Source organism: Talpa occidentalis, unplaced genomic scaffold (assembly GCF_014898055.3).
Source record: "Talpa occidentalis isolate TD23 unplaced genomic scaffold, MPIMG_talOcc4v2.1, whole genome shotgun sequence".
Taxonomy (NCBI): domain Eukaryota; kingdom Metazoa; phylum Chordata; class Mammalia; order Eulipotyphla; family Talpidae; genus Talpa; species Talpa occidentalis.
In genome coordinates, this window is record NW_026555331.1 from 146395060 (window position 1) to 146418742 (window position 23683).

The 23683-nt window shown below is 41.7% G+C and overlaps 1 protein-coding gene across 1 annotated transcript in view; it reads right to left on the minus strand.

Moving 5' to 3' along the window:
- Positions 1 to 5598: 5598 nt before the first annotated feature.
- KDM7A (lysine demethylase 7A) overlaps positions 5599 to 23683 on the minus strand; it is a 72178-nt gene continuing 54093 nt past the window's right edge. Inside the window, exons 11-20 of the mRNA XM_037514383.2 lie at positions 21670 to 21759; positions 20578 to 20787; positions 19407 to 19531; positions 19077 to 19231; positions 15575 to 15672; positions 14971 to 15119; positions 14635 to 14843; positions 13254 to 13339; positions 12006 to 12279; positions 5599 to 11367 (exon numbers count right to left, since the gene is read on the minus strand). Coding sequence (XP_037370280.1) covers positions 11273 to 11367; positions 12006 to 12279; positions 13254 to 13339; positions 14635 to 14843; positions 14971 to 15119; positions 15575 to 15672; positions 19077 to 19231; positions 19407 to 19531; positions 20578 to 20787; positions 21670 to 21759 — 1491 coding nt within the window. The 3' untranslated portion in view covers positions 5599 to 11272. The remainder of the gene's footprint in view (positions 11368 to 12005; positions 12280 to 13253; positions 13340 to 14634; positions 14844 to 14970; positions 15120 to 15574; positions 15673 to 19076; positions 19232 to 19406; positions 19532 to 20577; positions 20788 to 21669; positions 21760 to 23683) is intronic.

A 23683-nucleotide genomic window follows, 5' to 3' on the forward strand; every position in this document is an offset into this window, starting at 1 on the left:
CTCAACCAGCTGTGCCACCCGGGGAGGCCCCCCTCAAGTTTATTCTGATGTCACTAAGGGATTGACTGAATTGAAATAAAGAGAACAAAATGACTGCCACCCTTATTGAGCACATGTGCCAAGCACGATGTCAGGTGTTTTACATGGATTATTCCATTAACTTTTTATAAAAAGCACAGGAAGCTGAAGCTACTCTTAATGCCCATTTTAGAGCTGTAAAAATTGAGGCTCAGTTGAGAGGAGTTAAGTCCTTGGTCCAGGGTCACCCAGCTTCAGGTGGCTCAGCTCTTGTGGTCTCCAATGTCCAGGCTTTAGACCCCTCAAGAATACAGACATGATAGAATAAAGTAATGACAAGTTCACCCTTAACTCCCCTCTGCCAGCTGGAAGATACGAGCAGTCATCTTGGATCAGGAGGTGGAAGCCACACACCGAAGATGGCAGGCCAGCAGGACAGGCTGGACCCGGGCCCCTGGGGTCCACCTATCCTGGAAGGCCTGTCTCCAGTCTTCTGTCCTGTTTGCCTCATTTGTGTCTTGAGTTTTCTTGCTAAATCTCCTCTGAGTGATAAACCACATTGAATATTTGGGTCTTGAAGCACTTCGGCGAGAGCCGAAGGGAGGAGGTGATTGGTGCTGGCGATCAAGAGAGTTAAAGGCATGAGCTGGAGGAGCTGGCAGGCCTTTATGTATCATTAATTGGGGGCAGGAAGGAGACAATTCAAGAATAGCACCCAGGAATCCGGAAGATCACTGAGACTCTTTACCCAGAAACACTGTGGGGACTGAAGGTGGGGATTTAGGGTCAAAGTTGGGGACTTGAGATCTAGAAATACAAGGAGGTCTCCACCAGGTGGAGCCAGTCAAAGGGACACATTGGTCCAGAGATAAGGAGCCAAGCCTGGAAGTCACCTTGGGTTGACTCCACTCTCCGCTGCCCAGACTCCTCTCCCTGAAGGAATCTTTACAGCCCGGGGACTCCCTGAGCTCAGCGCGCTTTCCTCCTGGTCCCACAAGGCCAGTGGCGTGAGTTGTCTTCCAAGGGAGCCCTAAGCCGTTCTTTCTCAGAACAGCAGCACCTCAGAGAGCAGCTGCAGAGCCCAGCAATTCCGCTCTGGGGAATAGAGTGACTTCCAGGAAGCTCCTCGCCTTTCCTCTAGGTGGAAAAATTCCATGCTAATTAGGTCCTACCTAATTAAGCTGCTTTGTAGTTTTACACATGAACCATCATAAATTCTAAATTTTCAAAGCCAGGCACACCTATATAAATTTTAGAAAGCACAATAAGCTTTTAAGTTTTAGGTTCTAAGTGAGCTATATCAGTTTATCTCACTACCCACAACGTGGTAATAAAACTTGAAAGGTTCATTCTCTATTAAACCAAGTTGGTGAGTTTTAACAATTCTTAATAGTTGAAATAGAATTCTAAAATGGTATAGGGGACTGCCTCCCTGGTGGCCCAAGGGATTAAGCATCGGCACTATGAAGCTATCTGCAGCCACTAGAGCATGAGTTCAATCCCCAGCCAGGGAGCTGACCCACATGGCACAGCAGACCTCTCCTGTCTTGCCCACTGCTCCCCTCCGCAGTGTATTACAGTGGATCCTCCTGTTCTGCTCCCCACACTGTCTCCTGTGAATCCTCTCACCCACTCTCTGGCCTATACCCCAGCTCTTATATGCTTAAATAAACCTTTTTTAAAAAAGTATAGGGTACTACCCCCACTGTTCTGCATTTCTCTTTGACCCTACCCTTTCTTTCGATCCCCTCCCATCACACTGGTGGGGGGGTGGTGGGAGGAGGAAGACAATGAATCATATGCTCACTGTTCATGCTTATTCATGTTCATTCAATGTTTTAAAAATTGTATTGGGATAATGTTGGCTTACAACATTGTGATTGAGGATAGATTCCCACGCTTCAGATGAATGCCGCACCACATTGCCCACAAAAGTACCCCACATCCTCCACCACAGTCCACTAGACACTTTTATTCAATGTACTTTCAGTGAGATTTCTGCTGAGCTCGTGGCAGCTAGCATATTTGGCGATGGCTCCAAGCTCAGGCTGGCAGGTCAGACAGAAACTAGGGCAAGCCCCCCGAGAGTGAGAAGTGTAGCAGTAGAAGCATAGTGGGGCCCCCAGGGACTAGCTCAGCATCCAATTCCCCAACTGCTTCTGCCCTGCCGGGCCCGGCGCAGGGGCCTGCCTCCCGATGGTGAGTCCTTGTGGTAGGCAACACTTCCCTCACTAGAGAACACACTTGTTTCTTTAACGACAGACTTTACATGCTATTCGAAATAGTAAAGAAGCAAAACCAGAAAACCAAAGTGTGTGCCAGCCTTGGTGAGCGCCCTTTCTCTGCTCCCACTGCCCTGAGGTGGCAGCCTCCGCTCACATCGTAACCCCACCTGTCCACCTGCCAAGGTAACACATCTGTCCACCTGCCAAGGCCGCGCCCCAGGATTCCTTCCCGGGGCCCTGGCTTCCCACACCAGCGAGACCCTGTCCCCGCCTCTCTTCTGCCTCAGCTCACCTTGTTCACACGCGTGGCAATAACTGTAAACCTTAGCTGGCATCTGGTGACAACCTAAATGGCACAGCTTGAAGGGATTATGTGCAGGTTCAGAATCAATGTCCCCCGGTGCCCAGGCGCTGTCCTCAGTACTCCCCAAGTTCATTCACTTAATCCCCTCAACATGAGCCAGGTAGAGAAGTAGCCCAGAGAGGAAACCAAGTCACAGCAACGTTGTGTAACCTCCCCCACCCCAACCCCATCCCTAGCAAATGGCGAGAGAGGGTTAACCGCACAACAGGCTCTCAGCCTCTGCCCAGGCTGGAATGACAGATGGGAGGTGACAGCGGCAGGTTCACCTCTTCACTCCCTAACTTACAAGTGTGGCGCCGGGTTGGGAGTTTAACAGTAGCTTGGAGGACAGAGACCTAAGAGGTGAGTGCCTCCCTGGCCTCAGAGCCCATGGGAATACCGATGAACCTGGCAGCTGTGCACCTCGCTCCCCTCCCCCCCCCCCACGCGCCCGCCCCAGCTGCGCTAGTCCCTTGCTGGGGCCGCGGGGGCAGAGGAAGAATCCCAGGCTGGACTGGACCTAAAGTAACTGCGGCATCTGCGAAGATCACGAGTGGATGGGAGAGCCGAGGCTGGTGTCTTGGGGCCAGCGTGCAGGCGAGGGAGACCAGCAGTGGCTCCCTGACAGTGGAGAGGCGGGTGGCATGGTGACCCCGTGCAGGACTCCTCCGGGGGCTGGGCAGGCGCGGCAGCTCTAGAGTAATTGCTCAGGGGAGGCTCAATTGCTATTTCTGTTCATGAGTCTTTTTTCCCAGGTTATATTTGTCTTTTAAAAAGGTACAAGATTTACACAAATTTCTATTTTGTGGGCCTTTTTCTTTTTTCTAACTCTCACACGGAAGGGGCACTTGAACTTCTAAATTTCAGAATTAGTAGAAAGGGTGTTTTTGAGACAGGGGTGGAAAAGCAGGAAAAGGAAGAGGCGAATGGGCAGCTGGAATTTTGAATGATGATGAGGACGAGGATGGTAGGGGTTCTGGGGTGAGGGCGGGATTCAGTGTCAGCGTCCTGGGCTGACCCACTGGTCAGAGTAGAGGCAGAAGCGGAGGCCACGGCGCTGGAGTGTGGAAGGCCAGGGCAGGGCAGGAGCGCTGGAAAGCTTCTGTAAGAAAATGTATTTTTAATCCCAAATGGATGCTGACAAAGGAATTTTTAGAACACAAACCATTCCTAAGGACCATCTACCCCACTTTATTAACCAAAAGCCTGTAATTAAAGGCAACTAGAGAAAAATAATCCAGGAGTAACATGGCCTTTAGAGTTAGGCTTTGATAAAAATCTCAGGTCTACTCATCAGCAGTGCGAGGCTGGATCTGTTTCCTGTCCTCTCCGGTCTCGGTCTCACCTGTAGGATGACGGGGAAGAGGGAACCTACAACGTTGAGGGAGAAACGAAACTATGCCTTGTACGCAGCTAAGCGCGCGAGTGTAATAAAGAGGGGTTCTGCTCAAAGTCCTGTCTGCATAGTGGTGCCTGCTTCTTCCCACTCTGAAGTGAGGGGTGGGGGAAGGAAGGCAGGTCCCAATGACACATCCCGTCTGATAAATGTGCCAGATTTACAGAGGGCACAAAAGAACAGATTTGTTCAGATTTAGGGTGCAATCAGCTGGACAAAGTCAGGCTGCCAAGAAAGAGGAGGTGGAGGGGTGTTTTGGGGATGCTCCAGCTGTGCAGCCTGACCTCCTCTCCAGGGAGATGGTGCTGTGCAGAGAAGTGCCTTCAGTTCCCCTGGGCTCCATAGACTGCTGTGGATTGGTTCCATCTCCAGAGCTCTGCCCGTTTCCTGCCCGCTTCGGTGCACACTGGAGGGTGCACCCATTTCTGCCCCCTGGAGGTGCACCCTCACAGCTCCTCTCACCTGCCCCAGGTCAGGTCTCACCACTCAGAAGCTGCACCCACTTGGCTCTCAGCCCCTAGACGCACTGTTGGGAGCGAGCACTCCCTCCCCCACGGTGCTGGGGCCCAGCTCTGGTCCTCCCTTTGCTACTCACTGAGCTCCCAACGGCTGACTGGGGCTTGGTTTTGTCCCCTCCCGTAGCTCTAGGACAGGCCTGGTACCCCAATGGTGCTCCATAAATATCTGGGGCCCCGGGCTCTTTGAAGTGTATCCACAGCAGCACCCCCTGCATGCAGCTGGGCCACCTCCACCTTGCCAACCCTGCTCCCTTCTGTTCTTTCCTCTTTGGCACTTGCCTGTCCACATTAAAATAACAAGGCACACAAATTTCCCCCTTTAAATCTTCAGAAATAGTAAGGAGTGTAAATATGACAGTTTTCACATTCTCAAATAATTCTCCCATGATTCAATAAAGCAGAAAAAGGATGCAAAAGTCAGAATTGGATATAGAATTCAGATTTTTTTCTTTCAAAGACACATTTTATACAACTTCCAACATTTATACTTTCAAACAAACTGAGCAGAAAATACACTGAATGCTAAAAAAAATCAAAACAGAAGTAATACAATTTTAATTTCATTATTTTAAAATACAGAAACTGGAAAGTAAGAAATACCAAATACAACTTTAAACAAGTCACTTGTCCTCCCCTATAGGAACCAACATAAGCTACTTAAAGACTTACAAATTTAAAACAGAAACAAAATAAATACTGTACACTTTCCCTGCCTGCAGGCAAAAGATGGGAAATACTGTTATGAATTGAAAAAAATGCTCTTAAAGCTTCAGCATCCCACTTCCCAGCCACACCCCACTCCGCAGGCACACGGCGTGCTCCGTCCCCACAGGACACACGCGCGTGCACGCACCTGACTGCCTACACAAACAGACGAGACTACGCCGTGGACACCCCGACGAGAAAGAAGAGCGGGCACCTTGGACCATGGGCACGACAATCAGTTAAGGAAAGTCAGTCTGGCTAGCAAAACTTCACTACAAAACTAGTAAATACCATTGCCAACGACTGTCCCCTTTTCAAATTTCACAGATTAAAACCCCTAAAACCAATCCTACCCCTCCCCAGCACCACCCTCTACTCTCCACCCCCCCCCCAAAAAAAAAAAACACAAACCTGCTGAAGCACTGGCAAAGTCAGACATTTCACAGTAAATGTGAAAATTCTTATTATATAATCTCTTAAAATGAACCTTTTCACCCTCTTTCCACAGCATGAAACTGTTATGGCTTAATTTATAGTAAAAGTAGAAAAGTCTTTTCCGAAGGAAACAGCCCGCAAGGACCCGCGCGCGCTTCCTGGTCAGTGCTCTTTCATACGTAACAACTGTGTGACGTGCTTGTGCAGTCAGAAGCTGTTTTTGGAGAAACTGAGGTTATAGCTTTGATTCAGTCTAACCATCACTGTAAGGCCCTTAGTTTGGTTTAGGTTTCTTTTGCAAGATAAATAACCTTGGGGTTCACTTAGCAAGTTACACCTCAGGTCCCTGACTATAATGTGGAAGTTCTATGTATGCTTTGTAAAAATAAAAGGTTACTTAATGCATCTTCGAGGGAAGAAATGAGTCTAGGCAAGGAACCAACTCCTCATTATAGATTATGCTTAAATCTGGTAACTGTTACCAACCAAAGCTATGGAAGAGTATGGCTGGGTTACTTTATTCCTGCAAAATATATATTCCAGCACTTATGATTATTGTTTTGGTGAAAAATCTTGGTTGATATTTTGAAAAGGAAATGGTCAAAATAACACTGGGTGGAGGCAAAGGTTATCTTTGTGATTAAGTTCCATCTAGGATTGCTTTCTGAAATAAAGAAAAGTGAACTCACGATGTCACAGGTCTTGCATAGGTAAACTACTTGGAGGTCAAGGCTACGTAGTAGCAAGGGTTTATTAGTGAAATAGTGCAGAGCAGATAAACTTGTTGGAAGAATCACTGAATACAGTTTCAAATGGTTTTTAACAAAAAACCTGAACATCGCATTTGTGAAGATGAAGCTTTAGGATACTTGAAGGGGCACCAGGTGTGAGCGGGAGGCTCTAAGGGGCAGAAGACAGGTAAAGGAGTAGCACAGCATAAGAGCACTGTCAATCACAATAGGCTAAATGCTTTGGAAGTAGACATTTGTTCTTAATGACCTTAATTGAAAAATTTATATAGGCAAGGAGTATCAACTATTTTAATTATGGCATGACGCTCACTGAAAAGCAAATTAAAATAAAGGGAGGGTTTTTGGTAAGGCTACAGCATTCAAGTTCCATCACGCTCAACAGCAGTGTAGTGAGTCTACTACTTCTTCCCTCTCTCCTCCCAGCTGCTAGAGTAAGCACATCAACATCCTTGGCACGGCCAGAGGTTGCGCGCACCACAGACCAGGGGCTTTCGAGGAAGCAAGGTGTGAGGGGCTGGATCCACTGCCACCCCAGGGAAGCCCTGCCTGGGCTTCACCTGGCTCCTTTATTTACTGGCGTCACTCTCTTCTCAGCTAAAGATCTTACACTCAACCTTCTCAAGATCACTTTAGATGACGGTCCAAGAGCATCCAAAAATGATTGGCCATCTTTAGCTTCTCTTGTTTAATGAGAACCGTGGATTTTTATTTAAAAAGTCAGATTTGTATTATAAACCCCTGGTCTTTTAATGTTAAATCATAAAATGTTTCTACCTGCAACATTTATTTCTGGCAATAGTGTACCGGGCCACATGCTTATTCACCCATTCTTCGTCTTATCATTAAAGAGTATCTCTCAAAAAGAGGGGAATTTTCTTTGGAAGATGTCAAGGCTCCTTCCTGACACTTCCTACAGCAGCCTCTCTCTTCCCCGAACAAGTTGTTGAAAGCCAGCCCTGCACTGTCTACAGTGGGTGAATCCCATCTTTCTGAACATCTTTCCCACCCCCAATCAGGTCCAAGGGTGTTTACTAGATCATTTAAATTCCACGGCTTTGTTTATCTTTATCTAGTGCTTTAAGTGTACACAGACTCAGCAGGGCAGTATTGTCCTAGTTCCTTTTTGAGAAAAACCTAAAACTATCTTTCCATTATCTAAAATCATCTTAATGATGAGGGGTAAACAGTCTCACTCTTATCCACAAACTTTCTTTTTTCTTGTAATCAAGCACTGGTTCTGATTTTAATTCAGCACCTTATTATGAGAGCTTCCAGGCAGTATGCTCTGGGCATATATTTGATATGAAACAAGTTTTATGTGTAACAGCAGTTTTCATTTAAAAATGCATATACCTGTACATTCATTATTAGTTTTAACTTGAATAATGACAGATTCTCAGCAAGTATGAAGTGTTAGTAGATTAAAGAGTGCTTCCTGTTTTTCTTAAACACATTTTTATCCAAATTTACAATTGAGAAAACTAAGACTCAGGAGAATAAGCGACTTATTTAAGGTCACAAGTTGATAAGCAAATGGTCAAAACCCAGGTTTTCTGCTCCCTCCCCTACTAACAACACTCCTTTAAAATGTTTTTAAATTTTTAAAATAAAAGCAAATTTTTTTCACTTCCACTTCTATAGTTGTATAGTAGGTTGAGGCTAATAAAGTTATACTGCTTTCTTTATAAATGGGACCTCTCGTTTGAGTCTGTGTAGGCTGTAGTCGTGAGATAATACTGCTTATTTCCTGGAGAAGACGCCTCCAAGGGCAGAGACGACAGCATCAACTTTATATTCCCCACAGAACTAAGTAGTGCTTGACTGCACAGTAGATGCTGATCTCATATGAATAAATACAGTAGAGTTCATTAAAAAGGCAATAATTAGCATTATTAAAAAATAGAATAGTATTCAAGCTCAGTATTTAAGTGGTGATAATGACGGGGTAGTTTTCTCTCTGTTTATGAATTTGCTCAGAATTTAAAAATTTAGACTTTTAAAAGTTAACTGATGCTTATGAAGTTCAGGCTACTGAACTTGTATAAACTGCTACTTTGGCCGGCTTACATTATTAATCAATACTGGACACTGACAGCATAATAAGACATTGTTAGTTGAAGTACAGGGGATCCCTGTTAACAGTCACTTGTTTGCATTGATATAGGAAGATGATTATGTATTACTACAACTAAAATTCATTCATTCATTCCTAACTGTTTTACATATTTGTAATTGCTTATAACTAGCTAAATGCCTATGTTACTGTCTTCCTCTCTATAGTGTCTGGACCGCAGTATTGTTTGAGCGACTGAGGGAAAGAGGAACAGTGTCTCTTACGGTTGAGTTCCAGATACTGGCTGCAGCTTCCTCAAAGTCCAGTCACTTCTGTGAGATAAGAGAAGCACAACTTTATAAAAGCAACTTTATAAGAGGTTTGAGCAGGATAAATAGCTAAATTTTCACCAATTCAAAAAAGATACATGTATTGTGTTTTAGTGGTTTTATCACCTTATTGAAAGTTTTTCTTAACTTAGTTAATGGGCTAAAAAAGAGAATCCACAGTACCTTTCGCTTAGAAGTTCTACATACTGGCTCCTTAAAATTAGCATTTACTGGCCTAAGTACACAGGGTGGATATTGGACACAATTTTAATTCATAAAAATATATTGTTTTATTTAAATCTTTGGGCTAAAGGGGGAAAGTCAGGAAATTAAAAAAACTTACGAGCTGTGAAAAATGTAAAGAAAACAAAAAAACACAGATCATGATGTTGCTGGAAAAAGAAATTATAATTCTTCTTTTTTTTTAGTAATTCATAGATCTTTAACCAAAACCAAAATGTGTACTATAACACTAAAGTGGTATCTACAGGAAACCAAAATATCATAGTAATATATTGTGTGGGGAAGGTGGGAAAATCAGTCAAACCCAAAATTTTTAACATCTTGAGATCTGATAAGCAACTGATGACTGTACGCCCTTAAATAGTTAGAGTTTAAGCAGCCATTTATAGACATTTAATATTCCATAAAATTCCTCCTGACACCCAGCTAAGATCCCGACTTTAGTTGAGTCACTGGGACAAAAAAGGCTTAATTCATAAGCTATTTCGTATTTATTCCATGGAATATTGGAATGGAGAGAGAGTAAGAAATATTTCTTTGAAAATACACATCTGAATGCAACCATGAAAGATCATTCCACACTCAACTGATACTGAATATGGAGGGGAAAGGCCTGCTACCTTGCTGAGTAAAAAAAAGACAGATCTGTGATACGGTCATATTTCTTCACCATAAAAATAAATTTTATCCTATTTGTCTATATTTTCTTTATAGGATCTGTAAAAAATGCTCTATTATCAGAATTGGGACTATCTCCACCCCCTTCCACAAAATCACTCATGTTTATGCTATGGACAGGGGGAAGGGAAGGAAAAATAGAAGCTATTATGAGCAACTGAAAACTGGCATTTAGTTAAAAATGTGCATAAAGGAGATAAATGAATCCATAAAGCTCAACCAGATACTTAACCTCAATATGCACTGGTTAAGTCAGGACAGATGGAAGAAACCGCAAGAAGCACCCATTTTACTCCAAATTCATATCTTAATTCTTTAGAAGGTTAAGAAATAAAAAACTAAACACACGTGCACACACGCACACACACACACCCAAAAGATCTACTCCAACATGCTTGCTTCTATACAACTTAATATAGTATAGTCTTATTATATTACGGCTTATTATGCAGATTTGAATATACTACATCAAACCATATTCTCCAATAAATCACAGAATAAAAGCGTCATAAAATATACCCTCTGTGGCAGGCATCAGCCGTGCCCTCCAACACCAGCAGTACGAAGAAGGCCCTCTGTAGTTACAAATGTATTTGAAAAACTACAAACATGACAATTTAACCAAACTGATAATACTTTTCCCACAAGTAGGAAAAAGATATTAAAGCTGTTCTCTTTGGGACCCAGATATCACCAGCAAAAATGAAAATGCAAGAAGCCTATTTTTATATTGAGAAGAAAATTGCCATGTCAAATGAAATGAGAAATGGAGGATCGTTTATGTACTTCTTATACATTGGCTATGAAAGTGTTTCCCTGCAAAGAGAAGAGTTTTGTAATATCATCACAAACAGATGGGGAGCGCAGAGGGAGGTGGGATATAAAATAATCAACCTGGATAACAGTATGCACCTTGGATGTTAGCAAAAGCGAAGCTAATAGCTTATAAAAAACACATGAAATATATAAAATAAAATGATTTTCATATACATCTTAATTTAAAATAATTAATGCATCAAATCCCTGTTTAAGACTTTAACCTGAATATCAAATTTAAGAGTCCAGACTAGTTACTGTTACCGTGGCTCTCCCCCACATGTAACACACACACTATCAAAAATAATTTAAAAAACCTTCACATTCTTAAATCTAAATTAGTGAGATATTTCTCCAGAAATCTTCCAAATAAATAGCTTTAAAAAAGAAAGAATTTAAAAGCTGTTAACTTTAAAAAAAATCTGTTAAATAAATTATTGATAATTCTTTACCCTACCACTGAAAATAAATCAAGACACTACCAACAACAAAATGAAATTCAAGCCCTGACAAGAGACCCTTTCCAGTTCAAGGTCTCCTTTTAAGGTTCTACCCTCCTTCGTCCTCTCCCACCAGGTCCCAAATGGTTATTGCTGAGTGGGTGTGGCACAGTGAAAATGCAGCATCGGGTTCATTTTGTTCTTCGGGCAGTGTTCCCTACTGTACATGCAAACTGCTTCAGTGGGGCACGCTGGGGCTCCAGGCTCCTGCATCCCCAAAACTGGTCTCCAAAGGGAAGAGATGCCACAACAGCAGCTCCGTCACACAAAGAAACGTGCGTGACCATTTCTGTTCAACTTTAGGATCTTGCCGAGACGTTGCTTGGCTGTTGCCATTCCTTTTTTTGGACGTTTACCTATAAAACATCAACAACGGTGTAAGTAATCATGAAAAGCACACTTGCCAGAGGTGCCTGGGAAAGTTAACAGGAAAGCTCTCTGATGAGAAGTTGCTCTGCACGCTCTCTGGTGAGAAGTTGCTCACACTTCTGGACAGCTACTGTTTACAACCCTTCCAGCTGGTCACTCGGGGGATAAAGGCCAACCTCGACGAGGCTGGAAGACCCTCCCAGTCTGACCCTGCCCCTCTCCTGAGCATGAGCACTTACTATACCCTGCACCACTCTGCGCTTCAGCAACAGAACAGTTCACGAAACATCCCTCCTACTGCATCTCACTTGACCCCCAGGGGTCACAGGATCAGCTGTGCCTTCCCTGCTCTCTACTCTGTTACTCCCCCAAATCAATACAGCTAAGCCCTGATCACCCTTTTCAGGATCGACCTCCTCCTCCAGAAAGCCACTCCTGAGCCTCAGGGTTGACTTGGGTATCCTCGTACTCTGTCCCACCATACCTTGGACATATGTCATCAAGCTGTCCACCATGCATCAGGCTGTGAGCAACTTGAGTGCAGAGACAATGTTTACCTAAACTGCCACTATCTCCATTATGCACACTCAGAAATATACTGAACCTACAAATGTATGCAAGTCACCTTTTGTTGCCTGGTTGCTGATAGGTGGTGGGTTTGATGCAGGTCTCTTGGTGGGGTGAAGAGGCACTGAGAAGGAAGTTTCACCAACTGGCCTTTCCGGGCTCACTCCGCCATCACTCATCTGGCATGCCCCTGCACTCAAGCTTGAATTCTGCATATATTTTCCATTCTGAAGGCTTGAGGCACTGCTGTCCACAGAATTCCTACTTTGGACCTTCTGAATGACTTCTGATGAACCTTCTTTTTTGATGTATTTCTGGCCTCTACTTAGATCCTAAAGAAAAGGGAAGGAAATAAGCCTGAATTTTCAGGGCTCCTTAAGATCAATGAGGTCTTCAGCCTCTCTCTGAATTAGCAAGTCCAGAGGGAGAAGAAAAAGGATGTAGCATTTTGCTTTCCTTAAACTGTAGTAGCTACAGAAGACTGCCCTTCATGACAGTTATCTCATTCCAAAGTCTAACAGCTCTGAAGGGATCAAGTCTTGAAGTTGCATCACAGCTTAAATCAAGAAGAAAACATTACATTGTCTGAAATAGGGTGCAGGACGAGAGAAAGAATATGACTTAAGCCATCCTGAACTCACGGAGTGTGTGCCATGTGGAAGGACCACAACATGAATTCAAAATCTTGTATTAAATAAGTGAATTACAAAAGTTAAGGGATTTCTAATTTGACTTTTGACTACTGTACTCACATACACTGCCTGAAAGAAATAACTTGGCTCTTACTGTAAAAGCAATTAGAAAACACAAGTATGCCAAAAGAAGAAAAACCACCCATAATTCCACAATTCAGAGGACATTTGGGGCGGAGAGGGTAGATCCCACCCTGCCATGTAAGAACTTTGATTCTTTCTCTGGTTGTCATTTTCCAGGATTTGCAACAAAAGGTAGTATTGTTTTCCTTTTTCAGTGGTTTCTTCAAAAAGCTATTTAGGTTCAGTTTATGTGGTGTAAGCACGGACAACCTGCGGCCCTAACGCATCAGTTCTTCTCTTACAGCAGGGTTCGGATTCAGGAGTCAGGGAGTGCTGATAACTAGGTGCAGTTAAAAAAGAAAGCAAAGGCAGGACCTCCCCTGGTGGCGCAGTGGTTGAGCACTGGGTTGCAAGGCTGCCCGCTGCCCCTGCAGCGCAATCCCCGGCCACCAGCGAGGGTCCCACAAAAAAAAAAAAAAAAAAACAAACCCCAAAAGCAGAGTTAATGCCCATTCTAAATCTCCTTTTAATGCTTCAAACTGTGCATATACCTGAAGATTAAATCTGGAAGTTGTATCAAATTGTTTCATCCAGGAAGAATTCCTCAAGTCTTGATCTTCAGTCTTAACATGGTATCCTAAAGAGAAGTTTCCATTAAATTATCTTCACACAAACGTGAACTTAAAGAACAAAGTTAGCCCAATGTTTAAAATTGAAAGCAAATTTATGCTGCTATTAAAAAATGAATACGCTAACTCTTTACATATTTAATCATACATCTTCACCATACTCAAACCCTTTCCCTCTCACTAACAGAATAGTCACCAGCTCACAATTTCACGTTAAATTTTTCACTTCGCTTAAAGACTGTCTTCGTATGACGGGTTTTGTGCCAGATGTCGATAGATCTAGCATCAAATTCTACAGCCATCTGTTGCAGATGTAAAATCAAATACAATACACTAGCCATAAAAATGGATTATGTTGCTTGAATTTTGCAATAGTTCAATAGAAACTTTGTCAAGGGATCGAGAAGATTATGGGGAAGACAGAATGGACAGATAAGACAATTTGAGTTCTTCCATTACCAATGCATCTTTGGTAAGTTATTTTAAAAAATCTCTCTAAACCTCAGCTTCTACTAACACAAGCAAATATTTTGAGATCAGATACCTGTATTCAAATGCTAACACCTTTGAATGATAGTTATGTATGGGCACATTAAATTCACTAAGTCTTATTTCTTTCATTTGTAAGAGTTATGTTACCTACAACAAAGTGTTGTTTCATGAATTAAGTGGAATGCATGTCAGACTCCTGGCTCATAGCTGACACTTAAATGGGTGAGAATGAACACACTGCTACAAAACGCATGTGGTTTTAACATACTATCAGCTTTCCCCCAATCCTTCTCAGACTTTAAGGGAAACAAATTTTTTCCCTAAAGGCAGACAATACTACACTATATAGCATTGCTGATATTACCATCGCGTCTTCTCTCTTTCCTGCCACTTTCTTTTCAAGTAGGAGAGAGAATAATCTCAATCAGAAACAGTTCAAAACGTGTTTCCCTCCCCTACCCCATGAATGGAAAAGGGTAGATTGTCCAATCTTAGCCAAACATGTAGATACCAAGACATTCCTTATAACTCTGAGCAACTCGTGATAGGGAAATATGACTATCCTGCAGCAGCAGCAGAATCACGCAGCAAAAACAATTCCACACCCAGTTCATTTACATTTTGTGTTTATACATTTGGATCACACGTGATCTGGCAACATTCTGTACTGGGGGCGGGGGCGGGTGGCAGCAATACTTAAGCACCACTTCTAACTAAAGCTGTGCAATAAACAGCAGCGGACAAGGATTACAGAGCTATCAGCTGGGGCTCACGTGTTACTCTTCAGAGACTGATAACTTATGCTTCTTACCAGATTCTACTGGCTTATCACAGCGATACAACTGCCTAGCTTCATGGTCACTGCTGTGGCAGCTGCCGGGGTCCTGGACAGAGGGCCTGTCGCCACTGCGGTCTGTGCTTTGTACCGGCCTCTGTAAACACGTGGAATAGTGCAACCCTGCCATAGACAGCATGCCCTGAATTGCTTCTTCTTCTGTGCTCGTCGAGGTAGGACATTCCCTGAGGAGATCATCAAAGAAGACAAGAGTTCATTTAATGAAATTTTTGGTCAAATTTTAAAACTAAACAAAGTTTTCATATCACTTGCATCACAGTGTAATAAGACAACTACCATCAGCAAGCCTACCTTTTAACTGGAATTTCACTTCTAGATGGCTTCTGGCTCTTTTGAAGGAAGTTCCTCATTACATTAGATTCCTCCTTAAAGTTTGATGTTATTTCTTGTTTCTTTTCATCACCTGAACTTTCAGACTCTTCAGTGGCAAAATTATTTTTCTGAGATAAAAAAATAAGGGAAGCAAACTTATATGATATCTGACCAAGTCTGTGCAAACAAACCAAAACACCTGGAATTATCATGAAATTCCTTCTGTATTTCATGTGAAAAGCTCCAATATAATTCCTTAGGAAAAGACACACTGTACAGGTTTTCTTCAAGGTAAAATGACATATAATCTATGAGAAATATGTGAAATGCAAGAATGGTATCTCCCTCCACCCTTTCCAAAAGGGGGCAAAGACTATGTTTATCAATGTAAAGAGTCACATGAGGGGATGGGGGTGTGGGGGTGTGTGTGTGTGTGTACATATACACCACTCCAAGGAAGACCCTGTGTATACAGTCAGGAAAAGATTTGAGAGCAGGTGTTATTCACTTTCCTCCTACGTGAAAATAAGTAATATTCGTCTTTCCGTTAAATGATGTGTAGGTCACGGCATTTGGGACCTACCAGTGCAGTGCAATCAGGTCCAGAGTCTTCTGAATCAGAAATGTCCGAATATTCTGATGATCGATTCCTGAGTTCTGACTTCACACTTGTAAAAAACCCTTGAAGGGAAAGAGAGGAAAATGAAAGCCATTAGAATGAACCAAGTCCAGCATCTTGACGGGTTCCGAAGGCCTTTGTGCTGCTTCTATCCACTTCACTACGTCACCCCCTGGGACTTTCTCCCTAATTGAGCAAGATGCGGATTGAAGAATATTCTGAAGATACTTGGTGTTTCTTGAACACAATTATATATCCCCTAGGAGGTGGGCTTATAGTTTTTTCCAGAAAAAAAAAAACCCCAACACTGAAATTCAAGCTGTTTTTCAATTTCTCTTTTTGCATTAGAAAGCAAGGACAGCAAAAAGATAATGCCCTTAACCCTAAAAGCATTTCTGTTGACATGAGTCCACAAGTGCTCTGTGGACCCCTGAATGAGCTGCCTTCCTCCCAGCCTGGGAGCAAAGGCAGCCACTGATGGCAGTGACACCAGAGTTATGGAGAATTAGCTGGAATTGAGGTATTTAACATGGATTAAGTAATGTTTATTATCTGGACATACACTTGTCAGGTTCCAAAAAACTACTTTTGAAATATGGAGACCCTGAAAAATGTTGAGAAATTAAGAATTCATTCAAAGAAGAAAGATCTCAAGGAAGAGGACATGCTACTACTGTCTGTTACAATGAGGGAAATCAACTAATAACTAAGTAGAGGTCTCCTCAGCAGACAATAAATAAAACATTACATGGATTGCTAATAGATTCAGGTCATTTCTATGAACATTTAATTCTGAAAATCATGTACACATTAGTTAAAATCATTTGTGAAATTGCATTAAACTGTCAATTGTTTCATTATTTGAAGTACAGGCACATAAAATGCATGTGCTTTCACATGATTCCATCAAGAACTGTCACTAGACAAGGGTGTCAGTGACCCACACACACCCTCACCTTTAAAGAGTAACCTCTCCCCTGACTATCTCCCTCATCTGGCATTCAACGTCTGCATTTTTCTGGTAGAAAAACTACTTAGAAATAGTTGAGGTTTCTCACAAGTATTAGGTACACAAGAAATTTCAATTCAACAACAAATGTAAGAACTTTAGAATCAAAAGTTAATGTACAGGCCTTTAAAACAACCGTTGAAAATTCATATGGAATCACAAGAGACCCTGAACAGCCAAAGCTCTCCTGACTAAAAAGGGAGTGAAAGGGGGTGCTGCACTTCCAGACTTCAACCTATACTACAAAGCCATAATAAAAACAGCATGGTACTGGAACAAAAACAGACACAAACACTAAAGGAATAGAACTGAGAACCCAGAAATAAAACCACACAGATACGTTCAACTAATCTATGACAAAGGAATAGAGAATATACACTGGAATGAGGGATGTCTCTTCAACAAATGTTGCTGGGAAAATTTACTGCCACATGCAAAAGAATGAAGCTAGACTGCCATCGTACCCATGCACAAAAATCAAATCACAATGGATAAAAGACTTGGATATAAGACCCAAAACTATGAAATATATAGAAGGAAACATAGCCAAAACACTCCCTGACATAAACTTCAGAAACACCTTTGAGAATTCGTCTTCAGAATCAAGGAAAACAAGGGGATTTAACAGCTGGGGCTATACATATAAACTAAAAAGTCAGAGACAAAACAAAGAGATATCCCACTGAAAGGGAGAAAATATTTGCACACTATACATCTGATAAGGGGCTGATACCAAAGATATAAAAAGAGCTCATGTAACTCAACAAAACAAATTAAACAACCCAATAAAAAAACAGGCAGAAAAGCAGAAGAAATGCAAATGGCCAAAGGCATATGAAACAAAGTCTATCACCACTTATTATCAGGGAAATGCAAATCAAAACCACAATGAAATACCACCTCACACCTGTGAGAATGGGCCATATTAATAAAACCAGAAACAGCAAATGCTGGCGAGGATGTGGAGAAAAAGGACTCCTCTTACACTGCTGGTGGGAATGCAAACTAGTCCAGCCCCTATGTAAAGCTGTGTGGAGGTTCCTCAAAATACTAGAAATGGACCTGCCATATGACTCAGCTATTCCAATCTTAAGAATCTACCCAAAGAACACAAAAACACTAATTCCAAAGGAAACCTGCACTCCTATGTTTATGGAAGCACTATTTACAATAGCCAAGATATGGAAACAACCTACATGCCCCAAAACAGAGACCATGTGGTATATATACACAATGAAATGCTACTCAGTGATCAAAAATAGATGAACTCATGCCATTTGCAGCAACATGGATGGAGCTGGAAGGGTTGATGGTAACTGAAATAAGTCAGAAGGAAAAAGATAAATATTGGATGGCTTCACTTATATGTAGAATATGGAAAAACCAAACAAAGGGTCAAAGCCAAAGCTTGAAAGCTGACCATAGATATGCGGTACCATGAAGGGAGGGGAAGGTGTGAAAACAGGGGTGGGGTAAGAGTGTAGGGAATATGGTGATGAACTATGGATGCTCCAGTGATGAGAGAAATCATGCACTGCCCAAAAATTAAATAAAAAAATTAATCTGTAGTCCTGAAAGGTTACAGAAGTTTTCATCGATCATGCAAATTTGTCTATATGAGTTTTAGGATGCCTTGAAGAAGACAAAATATAAATTGGAGGGCCTCCCCGGTGGCGCAGCGGTTGAGCGCTGGGTTGCGAAGCTGCCCGCAGCCTCTGCAGCGCCGGTTCCATCCCCGGCTGTTCCCTGGCCACCAGAGGAGGGTCCCGCATGGCGCACAGACTGCTCTAGCCGCCAGCTGCTCCCCTCAGCAGTGTACTTCGGTCCTTCTGCCTGCTCTGCTCCCCGCTCTGGCTCTGGTGAATTCTCTCACCCTCCCGCACTTCTGACTGTACCCAGTGCTTGTATAAATAAATAAATAAATAAATCTTTAAAAAAAAGAAAAAAAAAAGACTAAGATTATATATATATATATATATATATAAATTGGAGACAGATTTTCAGATATTTTGTTTAAAATTCTCTGAATTAGGGCCTCCCTGGTGGCGCAGCGGTTGAGTGCTGGGCTGCAAAGCTGCCTGCAGCCTCTGCAGTGCTGGTTTGATCCCCGGTGGGTCGGCGAGGGTCCCATATGGCGCGCAGACCTCTCCTGCCGCACCCACTGCTCCCCTCAGCAGTGTATTTCATCAGTCTGCCTGCTCTGCTCCCTGCTCTGGCTCTGGTGAATTCTCTCACCCTCCCGAGCTTCTGACTGTACCCAGTGTTTGTATAAATAAATAAATAAATCATTAAAAAACAAAAACAAAACAAACAAACAAAAAAAAAACCAAAAAAAAAAAAAAAGCAACCATGTGCTCTCAGATTGCAATTCTGATTCTTAGCATTACATTAAGAATTGAATGCAGATAAATGTCTAAGTGTACAAATCCAAATAAAAGACCATTAAAACAAACATACTGTTTAGTGGTTTTTGCGAGTCTTCATTCTCCACACCCTCTATTCCTGAACTCTCTTCTATCTTCATTTTTGCTTTTTTGGTTCTTCTCTTATCCTCTTCATTCTCACTATCTGCTGTATAAAGACTTTGATCTGCAAAGGGCTGTCTCTCATCTCTGTATACAAAAGGAAAAGCAACCAAGTCAGAAAAAGTGCAATGATGTGGCCAAACAGTATAACCCCCCACCACCCACTTACAGTCAGCTGCGCAACAGTGGGCACCGGGGATTCAATTAACAGAAGGGAACACTGAAAACTAATCAGTTTGATACTCTGATCTACTTTACGTACTTGATTATTCTTCCATTGGTCAGCAGTAATCGTAGATCATTATCTTTCGCTCTCCATTCCGGTACCGTGGAAGATGGCTGGAGATGTTTGTTGAATTTTCCATTCAGTTTAGAGCTCAAGACATCCTTCAAGTATAAAAACAGAACTTACTTGACTCCACCCTCAAAACACACCTGCTTCAGTATAAGACTACAGCGCACCGCCACCATCCCCTCTGCCCTCTAAAAAGCTGCCGGGCGAGGGGTGCACAGTGGGGTGACATGAAAACTAAATGGCTTCTAAAACCAAAGCAGGACATGGTTCACCTGTCTGCAGCCCGCTAACAATGAAACACGTAGTAGAGTAGAACGCAAGATTTGCATAAAGCAAATCCACAGACATTCCTCGCTGGCAGAAAGCTGGAGAAGCGCTGCCTGCATGTGTTTCTATCCTCTTTCCACTGCAGTGCTACCTGCTGGGTCCTTCCAGCCACCCTCTCCTTGACCTGATCCCTAGTCTTCCTAACAGGCGCTGTCAGCAACTTGTAGGTCACCACACTGCTCTCAGAGGGACAGAGGCTGCCTCGTTATACAGAAAGACACAGGGAGTTACTGGTTTTCATTATGTAAAGAATACTCCCTTTTGTAGTAAATTTTTTTCTTTAGTAATAAATAGAACTTTCACAATTAGGTAATTCACCTGGCTTGCTCTCGCTTCTGTCCACAATACTTTTCCTCAAATCTGTGGTTCCGGCTGACTTCTCATTATCTAAGCATCAGTTCACACGTCACCACCCTAGATAAGGCACCAGTCCTCCCAACTCCTTTACTCTATGGCTTCCTTCATAACACCTGTTTTCTGAAATCATAGTATTTTAATATGTCTCTGTCTCTCCACCCTTCTAACATGAACTAGGATGGACGTGATCTGAGGGTATTTTCTGGTATTTTCTCCGGAGCCTGCAGGAGCATGACACTGGATAAACACTAAGTGAGCCTATCAGTGTATGAAAGAGACTTATTCCTTTGCTTCTACACAGATGCCTAGAACAGGCATAAGTACTGTCTGGCCTCTAAAAACCTAAGCAAAGAATAAGGAGAATGGTCAGACTGTCCTCCTTTTGTGTTATCCTTTTATAGAACTTTCAGAAACAACCAAGCTTCCTTTTATGATCATGAACCCCAATACTTGCCTCTTCCCATGGACACATCTCCAACCTTCTGAGGACTTCCCTTGTATGAAGTTCAAGGATGTCCAGATTAGAAGGAGTTCGGACATTATGATCTCGGAGCTTCCTCATCTTCCGTCGGGAATGATACGGGGAAGTTGCTTCATTTGAGGATCGTGAAACTGGACACACAGTAGGAATTCCCTGAGATTTAACTGGTTTGCCATTTTCCTCCTTTAAGAATTAAATTTAGAGTATTTTGATGACAAGGCTATGGACATACCTAAGTAACCATTCATTAAAATATCAGTATTTATTTTAGAAAACAAAACCATTCAGTTTAATCTTATAAACAAAAAAGACCAAATCATAAGACCTGAGTCCCTTATTTCCCCCCACAGTAGCCTGTGAACATATTTGCTGACTTTCACTATCATTTTAAAGCTGTGCTATACCCCCTTTACAGACAGAGCACAATCTGTTGGCCTAATGCTCGTAGCTATTTAGGCTGCTCTCAGTTCTTTCCTAGGATGAACAGTTTCACGTACATATTTACGTAAGTCAGTACTTGTTTTTTAAGCCAAAGTCACACATTTATGTAGTTTTAAAAATTAAAACTCCATAAGCAAATCATGAAAAGTAATGGTCTACTCTTTCCCATCCTGATTCCCATTTTCCAGAAGCAACCACCTGCAAGTTTTCTATAATTGTATTAACATACACTTGACATAACTTTGTAGCACATAACCTGTATTTTCATATTCAGAGGGACCTATTGCCCATAAACCCTGAGCTTTTTGAAGGGTCTACTATCATTACTGGAAATAAATGGAATATGAAAGTTTTATTCTGTACTTTTTTATTTTTTTGTAATAACCTAAAGAACCTGAAATAGCCTGATAATACTCCTTTATTACTTCATTATGACACCATACTCTAAATCTCTCTCTAGGACTTTATAAGCCTGGAAACCTAAGAATTCTTCTAAAACATAGCTCATTCTACCTGTTTTCTAAGTGTAGCAGAGCCTTCAAATGTCTGTAGTGTAGCAGCAGATCCATTTGCTTCTCAAAGGAGATGGTAACCAAACATTCAGATGATAGTGTCTATTCTTACCTCTATTGCTCGAATTACTTTAGAAAGTTCTTTAATAAGATGTCCAGGTCTAACATTGTCTGGAATTTCAAAGGCATGTTCAGACACAAGCTGCATTTGGATTAATAAAGAAAAGAGCCAAAGTTACTTACACTTTAATATGTAAAAATAATTTCCTAAACCAACTTTGGGGTTGTCTTGGTTTTACAAACATAGCCGAATACTAGTAAATCAGCTCTCAAGGTTCATGTAATTGGGGTAAGACCTTCTAAGGAGCTCCTCAGTTACTTATAAATTCTCTTAGAAAGAGCTAAAGATGCATTTATCACACAGTCAATTTTGCTTTATATTGAGTAGCAATCTCATACTCTACATCTCCAAGCCGACCATAGTTCTAATGGCGCCACACAGTAGTAATTAATTTAGCTTGACATTAATTCATAATAAGCAAGGACATGGATGTATAAGAGGGAACACAGGCACTAAAACTATCTTAGTTTCTTGTGGGAAATCTAATTTGAAACATTTTTTATAAACTTTTCATAGTTAGAAGCAAAAGAGGAAAAAGATCCATGATTAGGGAAATAATTAATTGGTGAGTTACCATATCTGCAACTACTACCATTATTTATCATGTCTATGTCCAGATATTAATGTTTGTATCTAAGAACGTTCTGATTGTTTAATTGCACTCAACAAGTTTTTACTTTTGCTTCACATCCTTTTGTTGTCTTGCACACACTCTGTTAAAACAAACTAATAATAACAGTGACATTACGTGCCAGGCAAGTACCTGTTAAGTACTTTATGAGTGTTAGTGCATGTAATTCTTTCAACAACAACTATGACAGTGATACTACTATTATTCCCATTCTATAACCAAGGGAACAAAAACAGAGGTCGGGAAATTAGCCCAAGGTCACTGGTATATTAGTAACAAAGTCTAGAGTTGAATACAAACATCTGAGCCCACAAAGTCCATGCTCTTAACCACTAAGCAGGGTGTCCTCTCATCTCAGAGCAAAGTTAATAGTTCCAAGCATCATGCCTTTAAAAGTGAATGTAATGAGTTGTAATGTAATGAGTTGATAGTCTTTTTATCAATGAATTTTACTGTGCATCAAAATCACCTATGAAGTTTGTATAACAGAGAGGTTCAGATTCTATCCCAGATCTATTAAATCAAAATTTCTAGGGGAGGAGTCTGGTGATATTATTGTTAAAGAGCTCTAAAGGCAATTCTGATAAACACACCAATTTGAGAACCACTTGTCTAAAGCTTTCTATAGGAAATGAATTACATAATCCTTGCAATGTGTCTTTCATTTTGTTTTTACCTTGTTATATGGTTTTGTCATCTGGTTAGGCTTTTACTTGTCATCTAGATGATGATCTCTTTGGCAGTAGAGGTCATTGTTTTTACTTTCCTGAATGCTTCCACAGTACCTTGCTCAAGTGGGAATGTTGCGATAGTCAAGTGAAAGGGAGTATAAAATTATTAGGAAGGTAACCTATTAATCACTGTCTCCCAATAGCTCCTATTTTTCCTTTTTCCCCCCCAATATCCCTGAAGAGCAGGATTTTTATTTCAAGTGGATGGATATTTAAGAAATTAGTATGGAAATGTATTTTCATCACCTGACATATCTGTCATTTATTAAAAGTATATGAAATCCCGAAAGGGAAATAAAGATGACAAAATCCCTATTCTTTAAGAGCACATAAACCCAAAGAAGGGGACATGGATGTATTACCTAATAGACATGACTTTTAAGTCCACTGGCACAAGAAATGTATAATGGAAGCAGAAGGGAGGAACACATCAATTCTTAATAGAAATCTGAGATGATTTCTTAAAGGTGGTGAGATTCAAATGTAAACAACTAGACCACAATTTAGTAAAAACTGGAAGCTCCTGCTTGAACCTTGACCTCCTTTGCCTTCATTTTGACCTTAGTCCAGCAGGGGTAAAAGCATAGGCTTTGCTGCCACAAAGACCCAGCTTTAAGTCCTAGCTCCACCAGCAGCCTTGGGC